Source organism: Passer domesticus, chromosome 6, assembly GCF_036417665.1.
Source record: "Passer domesticus isolate bPasDom1 chromosome 6, bPasDom1.hap1, whole genome shotgun sequence".
NCBI classification, from domain to species: domain Eukaryota; kingdom Metazoa; phylum Chordata; class Aves; order Passeriformes; family Passeridae; genus Passer; species Passer domesticus.
In genome coordinates, this window is record NC_087479.1 from 33,026,166 (window position 1) to 33,040,956 (window position 14,791).

The 14,791-nt window shown below is 39.6% G+C and overlaps 1 protein-coding gene across 1 annotated transcript in view; it reads left to right on the forward strand.

Moving 5' to 3' along the window:
- ZFYVE26 (zinc finger FYVE-type containing 26) overlaps positions 1–14,791 on the forward strand; it is a 47,399-nt gene that overhangs the window by 18,677 nt on the left and 13,931 nt on the right. Inside the window, 12 exon segments of the mRNA XM_064424253.1 lie at positions 651–878; positions 2,259–2,364; positions 3,108–3,844; positions 4,408–4,604; positions 5,445–5,549; positions 6,148–6,270; positions 7,205–7,381; positions 8,498–8,744; positions 9,852–9,950; positions 11,582–11,739; positions 12,666–12,835; positions 14,131–14,159. Coding sequence (XP_064280323.1) covers positions 651–878; positions 2,259–2,364; positions 3,108–3,844; positions 4,408–4,604; positions 5,445–5,549; positions 6,148–6,270; positions 7,205–7,381; positions 8,498–8,744; positions 9,852–9,950; positions 11,582–11,739; positions 12,666–12,835; positions 14,131–14,159 — 2,376 coding nt within the window.

The window sequence follows — 14,791 nt, forward strand, 5'->3', positions numbered from 1 at the left end:
TAACGTGGCACCTTATAGATAATTAGGTGTATTCTTACTCTTGCTTTCTTGTCTTTTTTTTTTTTTAGTAACAAAATGGAGATAAATTTACAAAATCTTTGTAATATCATAATACCTTCCAGTTTTCATAGGACTGTCATAAAACAGCTCATCTTTTCCACAGCTGCTTTTTCTTACAGCTCTCTTCATCAGATAGCACTGGTGTTTCTCTTCTAGTCACCAAATTTCTAAAAAGCTTTTAGGTGTTCGTAAAATATTTAATGAGAAAAAATTTAGGAGAGCTGTAAGAGCCAAACGTTATGGAGCTCAAGGATTGGTCAACACCTGTGTTTTAGAATGAATGTTAGTGACACAGAACTAGGTATATTTTAGGTCTGCCTTAATATAGCTCTAACTTCTCAGTGCCATGGTTATTAATTTAAATAAACTATAGTTTTATTCTGCTGTGAAAATTTCTTTTGGTTTCAATTAAATTATAATGCTTACAGTAAAAATTTCCCTTGCCTTCAGTTAAATTATAATGCTTATACTGAGATCAATAATTGTGGAGAGGAAATAAAGCTAAAACATTTCTCTCTCTTTTTCCCACCTCCCTGTCTCCTTTTTTCTTGACATTCCATCCTTGAATCTTGTCTGTTCTCTTAAACTAGACTCTAAAGGGAGCCTGCTTGGCACCTTGGTGGAGCAGGGCTCTCTCAAACCCATGGAGCTGGAGAAGCACCTGGTTTGGAACCAGACACAGCTCCTGCTGAGAACTCTTGACCAGCATTCCCAAAGCAGGCCAGAGAACAGCACACAGACAAACTTTGTGAAGGCCTTCCTTGACTACATCACTACGCTGGCTGCTGTGGTGTTACGAAGCTTGAATGCAGAGCTAGGTGAGGGGTTTCTGCTGGAAAGTCTGAGCCTAGGTGAAGATACTCAGGCTGTGTAGTCTGGCCAAACTCTGGAAAGTAATTGTGCCAAAATGGTTCCTTGCCTAATGTATCTACTACCTGTGCTTTTGATTTCAACTGATTATTACTTTCTTTTTCTTTTATTTCATAATGCCTAGGCCACCCACAGCCCACATGAAAATAGTTCATGTCAGTGGGAAAATGAGAACAGAAATGCTAACTACTGACCCAGACTCTGCACTCCACTTAGAGTGGAGACAAAACAAACAGCTCTTGAAATCCAAAAATTCTTAGCACTACCCCTGTAAGGTGAGATTGATTTTTGCATCTAGTACATTAGCATGCTGTGTAACTTACAGCTCCCTTAGAGGCAGCAGGCACCCTGCTGCTCCACAGGGATAAGAAAAAGAGTGTATAGAAGGCCACGCAGAGGTAACCAGGCAGAATTTTTTATAGAATCAGCAGATAATGGTCCATGAAAAGGAATGTACCATCAGCACATAAAGCTGTCAGAAGAGCAGAACAATTCACTGTGCTCAGTGAAATTGCTTATCCCTGTTTTAAAGTTGACACTAATTGAGCCACACTAATGTAAAATACCACAGTAATGATTTCAGGGAATAAGTGCCCAAGAGGATAAGAAAAAAGGGCAGAGATCTGTTTGCAGACATGCTGGTTCAGCTCAGGTCACTGCCATGCCAGCCATAACTTTTGTATGGACATGATTTAGTCCTCGCTGGCTAAATGCCAAAGCCAAAAATTGCACAAAAATATTCAATGGCTGGGTGAGTTTGGGGAAAATGTTATTGTGTTGGAATATGAAAGGAAAAGGTGAACTTAGGAGAATGTGTCCAAAGTTACTTGATGTAACACTACTTTCCAGCAGTAGTGGCCAGGTTTTCACTCTTTTGTAAAAGTACCTGTACACCTGTGAGTTCCCTCTGCCCTTGCTAGCTAACTTTGATAGAGCATGGACTCACCAGTCTACATACAAAGACTCATCAGGAAATAGTTCTGCATGTTTTCTACTTCTCACCATAAGTACATATTTTGGTGAAAGTTTGAACTAGAGTTGCTAAACTGTTTGAACCTAGATCTTGCTTAAAGGATGAAGAATCTGTACTCTACCTATTTTGGTAATATGTCCAACATAATATTGCCAAGATTGAGAGGCATATCATAATCACAAATGCCTTGCAATTTACTCTGGATTTTACCATTCTAATGTGAATTTAGAACCTTGTGAATTTGGTCAAAGTGGTTTAGACTCAGGGCCTTAAAATTTGTATTCCTAAAATAAAAGTTGTATTCAGCTAATATGTTTGTATTGTAATAAGTATTCTGGTGTTTTTTTTCCCTAAGATGTATCTGCAGAAGTGAAAGTAGGAAACCCGTTCATACTGTTACAGCAGAGTCCATCTCAGCTGCTTTCCCAGCTTGTTTTTGAGAGGCAAGTTCATCCTGACAGGTCAGTGTTTTTTCAGATTATGTACTCCTGGAGGTTATTTTGCTATTGGTGACTTTTACCTCAGCCATGATTAAGTTCTTTGGTTACTTATTACACGTGGTACAGCCTGCTGTGTCCCACCGGCTGATCACTTGATGCTGCAAAAATTGGTGTGCAGGGAGGAGCTTAGTCAGTGCCTTCTCCATCAGCTTGAAGATTTTTGATTGGGAGAACAATGGCTCCTTATTTTTAACAATTACTATCTGTTATGAAGTGAGAGTGGAATTATGCGGGTTTTTTTAAACTGTGTGACAGTTCAGAGGAGTGCACTTGCAGCTTGTCAATGTAATACAATAAAGTAGGCCAGTAGGTTTTAGTAAGAATACTGGGCATGATGCTTGCTCTGGTCAGCAGGTAAACTGGACAATCTAGACTCCTTCCATTGCAACTACTAAATTAGGTTGGCATGGAAACGGTCTGATTTGATGAGGTAGCTTTTAAAAAGATGAGCGCTAATGATGAACTATTTTAGTAGCTTGCATTTAGGTAAAAGACAATGTTTGAGGAGTAAGTTCCTTTTCTGTAAAGGAATGGCAGCATAAGCTCTGAGTTAAAATAGTATATGTAATATTCTTGTGTATGTACCTGTGAAGAATATTAGGGGGCTTGTGTTCTCAAAGCATTTGGAAGATATATCAAAATATGTAATTATAAAGTACCTTTTATATGTGCTGGGTAAGCTGGTTCTGTTTTCAATCCTACAGACTTTCTGCTCTCTTGGCTAAAGAAGGGTTGAACCTGAATGTGCAGCAAGTCATTGTTAGCTCTTGCTGTGAACCACTGTCCTTGTGCAGTGCAAGGCAAAACAGCCAGGCAAAGTCTCTTCTGACAAACATCAGCAACTTGACACACCAGTGTGCCTGCCGCTGCCTGCCAGATGTTGAAATACCTATTCACAGTTCTGCAGTGACCTCTGAGGATATCTCCGCTCAGGCCTCATCCTCTCTGAATGACTTGAGCCAGCACACGCTGACTGCCTCCTCCCTGGACTTCCTGAAGTCTCAGTCAAAACTAATGGCTACAGTGGCATGTCTAAGTGCATCTAATGTACAGAAAATTCACAAATCAAGTTTGTCTTGGATGGAATTTCGGGGCAAACGGGAGGTGCCCTTAGGCTTGGAACAGATTTCCAGGGAGTGTGAGGCATTATTGAAGGAGTTCCCAATATTGGAACGATTTCTTCTTGCTATGTTTGACCCATTTCTGAATCAAGGGGAGGGTAGCAGTTTGGCTGCTGTCTTCTCTGGCAAGGCATACATGTCTCTGGTTCTCCTAGGATTACATTCCACCACAGCTGTTAAAGTGTTAACAGGAGTCTTTGAAAAAGCTCTTGCGGCAAAGGATTGGGACAGAGCTCTGAAGATCTTGGATCTGTACTGTCAGGATGTGGAGGAAGTGGTTAATGTGAAGGATGCTGTGCTGAGTTGTGCAGCTACTGAAGGTAAGAAGGATTAAGTCAGGCTTTTTCCCTCTTTTTTTCTTTGATCCTTTTTTTTAAAATAAAGAATGCAGCCTGGATCAAAACGTAAAAACTAAAGTAGTGGTCCTTGGGCAAATCCAGAGATGGAAATAGATAATTTTCCTTTCTTTATCCTGAATTTGCTTTCTGTAATGGTGTTGTTTCTTTTCACAAATATGCAAATCATGACCAATTTAGTACAAGAGAACTGGAATGCATCTCTTGTATTATTTTTATGTGAAGAGCTGAATACATCAGGACACAGTAATCATTGTACTGTTAATGGAACGTCTCTCACAGTAGTGTCATTGTTATTCATGGATGATGTGATCTGTGAAAGGTGCCTTTTGGAGTCTGAATAGTAAGCACATCATGCTAATTTTGGATGCTTCCCAAAAATTTGATGCTTGGGCTGACTCTTAAAAAGATTTTTCAGCCCTATCAGTGTTTCTTTTGTTGATGTGGTCCAGAAAGGATAAGGATTTTTTTTTATTTTCCGAATTGTAGAAACTGAATTTCAAATCAGTGTTTTGTTTCCTCCACAGATAAGGATGGTTGGCAATACTTGTTCCCTGTAAAAAATGCAGTGTTGAGAAGTAGACTGGCCCTGCGCTGCCTGGACAAGTGGCCCCTTGATGCCTGTTTGGAAATTCTAGCTTACTGCATTTCTGATCTGGGTGTACCTCATGAACTAAAAGCCAATCTGCAGAGCAGGAAAAAAGAACTTCAGGTTTATCAAAAGGTACAAAGTCATTCTTCAAGTAACTAGTGAGATGAAATAGGCAGCAGGAAGCAAATATTGCTTGCCCACTGAGAAGCTTTAGCCCTTGATTCTTTTTTGGTCATAAGAGCTTTTCAAGTCTTTTATCCAAAACAGTTCATGTGAAGTGCTGTAGTATCCAATTAACACTCAGCTTCCATCCTTCACAAGTTTCCAACTCCCCTATTAGCATTCTGGTCTGCAAACATGTTTAGATATAAACATTTTTGTGAGTCTGATTGTTTTGCAAAATATTTTCTATTCTATGCAAATTCTAGGGCCTCTGGAAGCTTTCCGTGGCAGTTAATAATTTTAGAACTTTAAGAAATGCAGATGGTGTACAAGACTAGTGGTCCAAGGAGCAAGTTTGTATTGCAGTCAGTTCTAACTGCAGTGCAGTGCAGATACCCTTCAGTCAGACAGGCTGACCTGGAGTTCAGCACAGACTGAAAAGTCAAACAGCAAAATAAGGAGCCATCCCTGCTGAGTTCTGCCTGGTGGGAGTTCTGCTAGCTGACAGCTCGCTTGTCTCTGTGTTAGTGCCAGCAATGTCTGTGTACTTTTACATCCATAATTATGGCCATCTAATCTTTGAGAAAGCTTCCTTATTGCTTTGTAGACTCACATCTGTGAAAACTGTGGAGTGTATTTTTGGGTGCAAGGGCATTACATCATCCCTGGAAAGGGCTAGACGTGGTCTCCTTTTTGACTTTGTTTCTATGAAGCAGCTCTTGATGTGATCAGCTCAGCTGTTTTCTTAGGCTATTGATTGCCATTAATTGAAATTCTGTAGTTTATCCTACTGTATATTAACTTTTTCAGATTTTGAATGTGCAAAATGAACCATTGTGGAATGACTGGCAGGATCTGAAAAAAGCCTGCACTGATGACCCCCAGGCTGTCATGAATATCATTCTGAAAGCAAAGGTTAGACATCATCATGTGAATTTTGTTGAATTAGATTGCATTAAACTTCAGGTAAACAAGTTCGTTGAAATAGCATCTTAAAATAATGATCAGTGGAGATTACCTTGGGAGGAAGGATTCCTTTACTCAGCTCTGTGCTACAGAAACAAATAGAGATCTGTGTTTAATGGATTTACATGTAATTAATAATTCTTAAGTTTTAGTTTAAACTCTTACTCTGAGTATAACCTGTTCTTTTCTTTTACAATTTTGAAGATTTTAAAATAGCATAACTTTGGTCATAATACAGATTTGATTATTAGGGAAATGCTGATATTGTAAATCTGGCTGGCAAGTGTCTTTCTGAAAACCAGCTTGTCTACTAGTTACTGCTTGTTTACTTGCTCTAAGGTAAACAAGGTATTTTGAATGCAGGCTGTGACTGATTAAATTGACTGTCATCTTCCCTTGTCAATGTAATTTATTTTTTTTATTTTTTTTTAATCTGGGAGGGGAGTCTAAGCTAGAGAATCTCTTAATCAGAACTTTGGGAGAAACAACTGTATCAAGGAGGGCAGAGTTTGTCCTTTTGTTTGTAATTTTTTTAAAAATTCTTTAGGATTATGAATTGTGTGAGGAATGGGGACACTTGTATCCTGTCCCAAGAGAAGACTTGATCAACCTTCACCGTGAGCACCTTCTCCACTTACTGGAGATGAGAGACATGGAAAAGGCATTGCAGGTAATATCAAGACGTTCTCAGCCTCATATCCATAGATCAAACAAGATGACAGCTGTTTTGCCTGCCTTCACTGTGTGTGTTTTCATGGTCTTTTCTCTTCCACCCTCAAGAGATGTTATTTGCTTAGATAAGCTTTTAGAATCCTAGCTCTCCCCTGTTCTGCTTAAGTAAAAATCCGGCTTGGCAATTTAGTTCTTGGACCTAATAGCATAAATGTCACTTACATGCAAATACAAGGCTCCTTTTATTTGAAGAATCATAACAAAGCATGTCAGTGCTGCTTAAGCAGAAGAATCAGAAGTGAAACTAATAACATGAATTGGTCAGCTGGGCTTCAGTGCCCACATTAGAGGTGTGAACATTTTTGGTTTTAATAATGGTGGAGCTGTCACTTAGAGAGTGAATTAATTTGCTGGCTGGAGCACTGTAGGCTGTGGTGGTTGTGAGGGTCCCAGGATGAGGGAAGAGATGAATCTGACTCCATGTTCTTAGAAGGCTGATTTATTATATTATGATATGATATTACATTAGAAGAAATGCTATACTAAAGGTATGCTATAGAAAGATAAAGGATACATCAGAAGGCTAGAAAAGAATGAATAACAAAAACCCATGACTCCTCAGAGAGTCATTCACCACTGGCTTTGATTGTCATTAAGTAAAAACAATTCACATGGAACCAATCAAAGATGCACCTGTTGGAAAACAACCTCCAGACCACATTCCAAAGCAGCAAACACAGGAGAAGAAAATAAGATAATTATGGTTACATTTTTCTCTGAGGCTTCTCAGCTTCCCAGGAGAAGAAATCCTGGCTTTTTCAGGGATTTTTCAGAAAATATCACGGTGACAGTAGGGTAATAAACTGTCATGGACAGAAGGCTGCCTTCTAGGAATGTTGTAGAATTTCACTGTGTTTTGTTTGGTTTTGTAGCTTTTACAAAGAATCGAAGACCCTGGTGTTTGCCTTGCTATCAGTGAGCAGTCCCTGGACCAGCATCCAAACTTGGCAGCCTCTCACTTCTTGGCTGATTACCTCACAGCTCACTTCTATTCCAGTCTGACAACAGCACGCCGGAATGAAATCCAGGCACTCTATATAGGATCCAAGGTCAGTAAAACCCCTGCCTCGAGTCATAAACAGCAACAAATGACTATATAATTTTGTCATGCATAGTATTTTCATAATATAAAAAGCCTGTAGGTTTTACCAGAGCATTCTCACTACACCAGGTCTAAGATCCTGAGTCTCAGGATCCAAAGGAGAGTTAGAGATGGCTTAAAGCTTCTCTTTCCTTTCTTGATTTTTGCAGTTCCATAGTATGAACAAAGCAGTCTTGGGTTTGAGCTATGGGTAGTGGAGGAACACACAGGCTGAAAGAAGATAGGGTGGAATAAAATAAAATTGTGGAGTTTATCAGAAAAGTTGCTATCTTTGTCCCAGGTGAAGAAGGAAGTATTCTTAACTTACTCTGTTATCAGTATCTCCAGGTGTCCTGTGTATTCCCACCCTTATGGTGATTTTTTGACTTCTTGTTTCTCCCAAGTGCCTTCCAGAGGTGGAGAGTATCACTCCTCATTCTGGATGGTCACTTCCTTTACAGAAGTCACACAGGTTCTGTGCTCAGCCTGGGAATAGATGCATTAATCTGCAGATAACCTTAGTTAAATGCATTCCATGTAAACAAAATGCAGTGCTTTTGGTAATGTCTGTTTCAGTGCAGGACTGTAAACAGCAGCTTGCTCCAGTATGTGCCACAACAGTACTTTGCTGGACTGCCTGTTTGTTTACTTGTTCCTTCTGAAGATATGACTTAGTTTGAAAAGCATCCATATTAACTGTCCATCTAGAGGAGACTTGCTCTTATTTTCTCCTCTTTAACATTTCCTCAAATGAGAGAAGGATAATGATTGGGTTAATATGCTTTTTATGTGCTGTACTCTGCTACAACATACTTGTCACAGGGTCACAGACTCTTCCATAGTCTCTGAAATAAGGCAGTGTTTTATAGAATGGAAAGTGGAAGCTAAGTGATTCTGTAAATCCTCTTAATAATTCTGTAACAGAAGTAGGAATTGGTCTGAGAAGTCCCGCCCCCTTTTTTGACCTCCACCTGTCATTCCATTCTCTGCATAAGGGATTGCTCTAGTTTCTTGTCTTTAATCTCACAGAAACACATATTTAAAGGTGTGTAATTTTATGATACTTTTTTTTCTTGTGTCTCAGGTGCTGCTGACTCTGCCTGAACTTTCCCGTGTTAACTACTTCCACCTCTCCTCAAGGCCACTGCTCATGCTGGAGCAGCTCCTCATGAATATGAAGGTGGACTGGGTAGCTGTAGCTGTGCAGACACTGCACCAGCTCTTAGCTGGGCAGGAAATTGGTATTACTGTAGAAGACATTGACAGTTTGCTTTCCAAGTATGCAGAAAAAGCTCTGAACTTCCCTTTCACATTAAAGGAAAAGAGATCAGGTAACTGTCTGTCAGAATGCTGTTTTTCATTTGAGAAAGAAGGGCCAAAATCTTCCCAGAATAATTTCAGCAATCATGCCATAAGATTTTTTAGATGTGTGCCTCCAGTCTCCGTCTAGCCCAGAACCTGTCCTTAAAATCTTTGCCTTTTTTGTAAATAGATGTTTTCAAGGACCAACAACTCCAAAAGTTTCTCAGACTTTTTTCTATTGTTCTTTATTCAGGTTTCTTTTCTTGTGTAATACTGATCAGTTCTATTTTACCCCTGTTTAATTCAAAGTCACTTACAACTTAAACACTTCCAAAACCTGCAGCCAACTACATCTGCCCTCAAGTAGAATGGGGATTTAGTCCTCTATAGTATTTCCTCCTACCAGAGTCCTATTCTTTTTTCATATAGAAAGCTTCTAGACTCATAGTTCTGTTTAACAGTCTTGTTGGGGTTCTCCTCTCTGGCTTGTCAATCCCTTCACCTACAAGTAGGTGTACTACATGCTTCCTACATGTTGTCTTTGAGTCTCATGCACTTGGCTTCTTTTAAGGTTTTAGAGCTGGAACAGCAGAGGGTGCTGCAGATCCATTCCAATGCTTTTGTGTCATTGTATTAAAAACATATGGGGTTCTGTACCTATCTATATCTATTTATATCTGCTGATATGGTACCAGTTTGCATTATGCCAGTTTCCAAGTGTTGGCTTCATTTTGTGTTTTAAAGATGCAGCTCTTGCTAACATAAAAGCATCAGACTATCTCTTCTTGCCAAATGGTCTATAATTTTGCAAGTATGCAAGATGAAGCATTTAATACTTGCCCTGAGCATCTTGTATTAATCAATTGTTTTCACATCTCTGCTGCATTGTTCCTATAGCTGTCTTTACTCGCTCACTTTGATAAGGATTCCTTTCTTTGTTTTTTAGGTAATTGAATTTTATACAGTTTTGCATTAATTGCTGTGGTCTAATTTGCATGCAAAACATAGCCTTGTTTTGTGCTGACCTTCTTACATACTCCTGTGAATGGATTCCTCTAATCTTCTTGAAAACAGGTAGATGTCTTGACCAGTATTGTCCTCTGATTTTTTCCTCCTCTTTCTTGTCTTTGTCTTAGATTCTCTGATACGCATTCAAGAAAGTCTCAGTCAGGTGTTGGAGTGTGAAGCATTGTCGAAATCAGGATCATCAGAACTATCTCCTGTCAGCCTTACTGGTAAGGTTAAGACCTTGGTGCCTCTTGGGGTTTAACCTCAGCAGCAACCACAGCTGCTTGATGATTCCCCCACCAGCCCTTTCACAGGTGGGATGCAGAGGAGATTTGGAAAAGGGTACAACTTGTGGGTTGAGGTAAGGACAGTTGATTAACTGAAATAAAGTAAAATATAGTAATAATAATGATGAAAACGGAGATAGGAAAAATAGAAAAGAAGAACAAAACCCAAGAAAAACAAATGCTGTATAATACAATTGCTTAGCACCTGCTGACCGGTGCCCAACCCATTCTCCAGTGTGGATCAACCCCTGCCAGCCATTTTCTTCCAGTTCATTCCCTGGGTATGCCATTCTACAGTCCTTGAAGTGTTTTTTCCCTAGGATGGCTGTTGTGACCTGAGGAAAATAGCACACCTTGTCTTGTCTGAGAGGCTCCACTTACAGTCCTCAGACACAAGAAAATGGAAACGAAGCAATTTAAGCCAGAACAGCTGGAGAATATTTGTAGCTAAGAAACAACCAGAAACTCTTCTGCAGGTTCTATTCAGCAACTCATGCAAGAGATGCACAGTCTGTGTGTGCTCTCAGGAAAAGACTAACAGAATATCCTCAGACCTCCAAGGGTGATGATTCTTAGCAAGTAATGGGCCTGGACTAGAGCTGCAGAATGATATCCCGATCTACAGTTTAGGGTGTCTGGACTATTTCCTGCTTCTGTATCCTGAAATGAAGATTCTTCTTGCTTACATCAAGTGACAGCAGTGTTTTGGATTGGGCTGTGTAGCTCTTCAGTTTTTTCTTATAGTGGTCAGTCTAATATCTCTGTCCTGTTAAAAAACTTGAATGCACGGTCCTTTAGTGTTTGTTGGGAATCTGCTATCTACTTGAATGAGAATGAGTTAGCTTTAGTGAAATGGTAATTTTTATTCTTCTTTAGTTTAGTATGTATGTACACAGGAGGTGGCTTGCAGGGCTGCAGGGATATGTTGAACTTTGTAATTAACCTGTTGTGTAGCTGACTAACATCATATAAGTTAAAAGCCTATCTAATACTGTAAACTTCATTCAATGAGTATTTCATTGTGGGGGTCGAAGATGCCAAAGGCCACACTTAAATTCCTGCCTCTGTGAACTGATTTCCCCACAGTAGATTGAAAAGGCAACTAGAGTGGGGAGGGCTAGGCTGTAGCTAGCTATGCCACATCTTCCCTGAGATAACAAAGGAAACTCCCAGTCTTCAGGAATGTCAACACTGGGTACACTTAAGATTCTATTTTCTCCTGTATTACTTTTTGGTATCCAATGACCATGGTATTTTTTTTCGTCCTCCAAGTCTCTGCTTGTGATACAAGAAGAGATGTTGACACATTGTCTTATACCTCTGCAATTGTTGTGGAAAAAGTCTCATAATAAGTACATTCTGTTGCTTGTCAGCAATCTTAGTTTAAAGCATATATATTCCTTATACAACGTTACTCTGCCATGCCTAGCTGAAAGATAATGATAGTAGTCATCTTGTGAGGCAGAAAGATCTTTCAGCCTCATTGGGTCTGTAGTGTTTTCTGGTACTTAAGACTCTATTAAACATATTAAATCCCATTCCATATTTTTCTTGGCCTGGCTCATTTTCAGGTGTAACCATGTCTGTAAGTCCCAGAGACAGAAGTCTGCCCCAGAACTTGTTTCCTCAAGAATTTGTGCCTCCTGAGAAGCCACCACCCAAGCAGCAATGGATACCTGATGACACTGAAACGATATGTATGGTTTGCAAAACTGAACGCTTTACTATGGTAAGGAGCAAAAATGAAGTTCAGACATTCCTAGAACTACAGCCTTAATATGAGCACTTCCTCATAGTCTGTTTCCTGAAAGACCTGAGCTACTGCACCAGGTTTGTCTGCATCACCATGGGCCCAACAAGATTGCCAGTCCTTTGGTATTTAACCTGTGGTTTCTATTTAGAGTGGTCAAGGAGACTGGTAAACGTTAGCTCCTTGCAGAGTTCTGTGAAGTGATAGAGCCTAAAGAGGAAATCTGGTCATCAGAGAGAAGACAATTATGGGATCTCAAAAATGTGTAACAGCAGCAGTATTAATATTCCAAAAGGCTGCCTAATTTACTCTGCTGGCAAGAAATAACATGATCACTGTATTATTCAGACTATGAGTATAGAAAATTAAATCTTTGCTGTTGGTTACACTTTTCTAAAAATGATTGTTTCACAGAGTACTTGAGAACTGCATGGGTGCTTTGAGAACATTAATTTTTAGTTTTGCAGGTGTGCTGGCAATTTATCTTCTGCTGCTTAGAAACAGTACTGTTATCTCAAAAGTATCTGCTGCTTTTGAATTTGGAAATTTCTACAATGGCATCAGGAAAAACAGTCTAGAGCTTTTAACTTTCCCAGGACATGATCTAATTAGCTTTGTGATTAAAACTGGGATAATTTAAGTAATAGAAAGTCCAAGGCTGCTGCAAACATGTTTTAAATACTGGCCTCTGGGCTTGGGGGTTGATTTTTTTTTTCCTTTGCTATGCTTTCTTCAAAAAGGAATTTTAACAGGGAGAATCAGTCACTGTATACTTCTGAAAAGAATTATCCTGCATGGTGTTTCCTCTCTTCAAATGGAATAAGTTTATGTATGAGTAGAGAGAGAAGCAGGAGGGGACTTCAGTAAATTCTCTTTGTGGCTCATCCATGACCTCTTGTGCTCAGTTTAACAGGCGCCATCACTGCAGGCGCTGTGGCAGGCTGGTGTGCAGCTCTTGCTCCACCAAGAAAATGGAAATAGAAGCTTGCAGAGAAAATCTGTCTCGTGTGTGTGATCAATGCTATAGCTACTACAACAGAGAAAACGTGCCTGGCTTGGTGCAAGACACGAGCACGTAAGTCCTTCTGTCCTAGTTCTCCTCAATTTTCAGCAGAGTGCATGAATGGAATGAGAGAGTCATAAGTATTTGGATTTATCTGGATAATGTAACATCAGCCATTTGGCATCCAGCTGTTGGGATTTTCAGGTGTGGGAATGTTCCTTATACCTCACTTTACTTTTCACATTGGATAGAACATTGGACGGCTAGGCAAATTCTTTGAGTCTTTAAGTATCAATAATTCTTTAAACATCAATTAATCACTAACCTAAGAATTGAATGCTTTGATGCAAAACATAGCACAAATTGCTACAGTGTGACAAAGTTCCTTGCAATATACCCAACTTCTGGATTAATATTGCATGTTGACTAGCTCTGTTGAACATATCAGTGTTTTAGTTATTCCATAATCCCTCGATTATGACTCCCTGAAGCCTTGGGAATTAAAAAGCAAGTTTCTGATTAGACAGGTTTTGAAACTGCCTTTAATAAAAGGGACAGCTGTGATGACAGATTTTCATTATGTGGTTGCTTTCAGCTGAGAATTGGACTGAAATTCCTTGTGTGTACACAGGCTAGCTGGTGAAAAGTGCAGCTGAAAAGAGTTTTACTCTCTGTGACCTTGAGCTGGCTTGACAGGGTCACAGAAAATAAGATTTACCCTTTCCAGCCATGTTTTCATTTCCTCTTTTCCTATCGAGCCTGCAGAGACCAGTACCTACTATGCCAGGATCAGCAGGCTTCCTAGGAAAAGAGCAATTCTGTGCAGCTCTGAAGTGGAACCTGTGAAAAACAAGCAGTCACTTGGCAGCTGAACAGTTTGTGTCAGAATGGTTGCTTACATTGCCAGATTAGGCCAGCAGCGCTCAACACTGTGCTTGAATGCCACCTGCCAGGTTTTAATTAATTGTCTGGGCTTTTTTATAGTTGCCTTGTTTGTATATCAAACCCAACTAAATCTTAAGAGCAGGGATTCCAAAGGCTTCATTTTAGCTCTGACTTGTCCTGATACTGGGCTGCTCTTGTTCTCAGTGTCTGCTTTTTTATGATGTGTGCAACGATGCTGTTCCTACAGAAGGCCATAAGAGCTAATTACTTGGTGCAGTTGAAATACAACAGTACAGAGGCAGAATCTTAGATTTCTAAGCAGAAGGGATTAGGGGCAGGGCAGTGTGTTGAAAAGGACAGGTAGGGATAGCTGTTGGATTTTTACTTCTGAGGAGGGTAGCCATATTGATGTCTGCTTTAAAACCATGTTCCCCCAATGTGCTGAAGTCGTTATGATGGTTCTTTCTGTCATTTTATTACAGCAGAAAAGAAGATCTGGATCAAGTGGAAGGTAAGGAATACAGTAATGTCAAACCTCAGCTTTTTGAAGTGCCTGATTAACAGTTAGATACTGGAAGGTGATACACCTAGTTGCAGCTAAAGGGTGATCAAAACTTCAGTTACAAAATATCACTGATAGTTTTTGCATGTGCAGGCTGAAATTGAGCATTTCAAACTTCTGTGAATGAAAATTGAGACGTAGGAGAAAATCTGTGCCATTATTGAATGTGTTAGATGGGTGTTATAGAAAGAAACTGAAAAGGAGTTGGAGAATCCACTTTTCATTCTAGAAACAGTGAGAGGCAGTGGTGTGAGTAGGAATTAATTAGCTCACTACAGAGCAGTGCTGAGAGATCCTCTTTTTATAAACCATGACAGTTCAATTCTGAGTACCACTGCAGTGTGCTGTGGTGTTTTATAACTCTTCTGAGTTACAAGTTTCAAAACAAGTACTTCCTTAAGTACTTGGAGGAAAGAAAACTACTTTTCACAGAAATTATATTTCTTGAATTATTTGATCAGAACTCCAGTTTTCTGCAGTACTATTTTATAAGAAAATTTAACATTAGGAGTTAGGTCTTAAAATATTTTGGCCTAAAGCTCATGGACTCCATGGGCAAATCACCTGAATTTTGGAAAGAA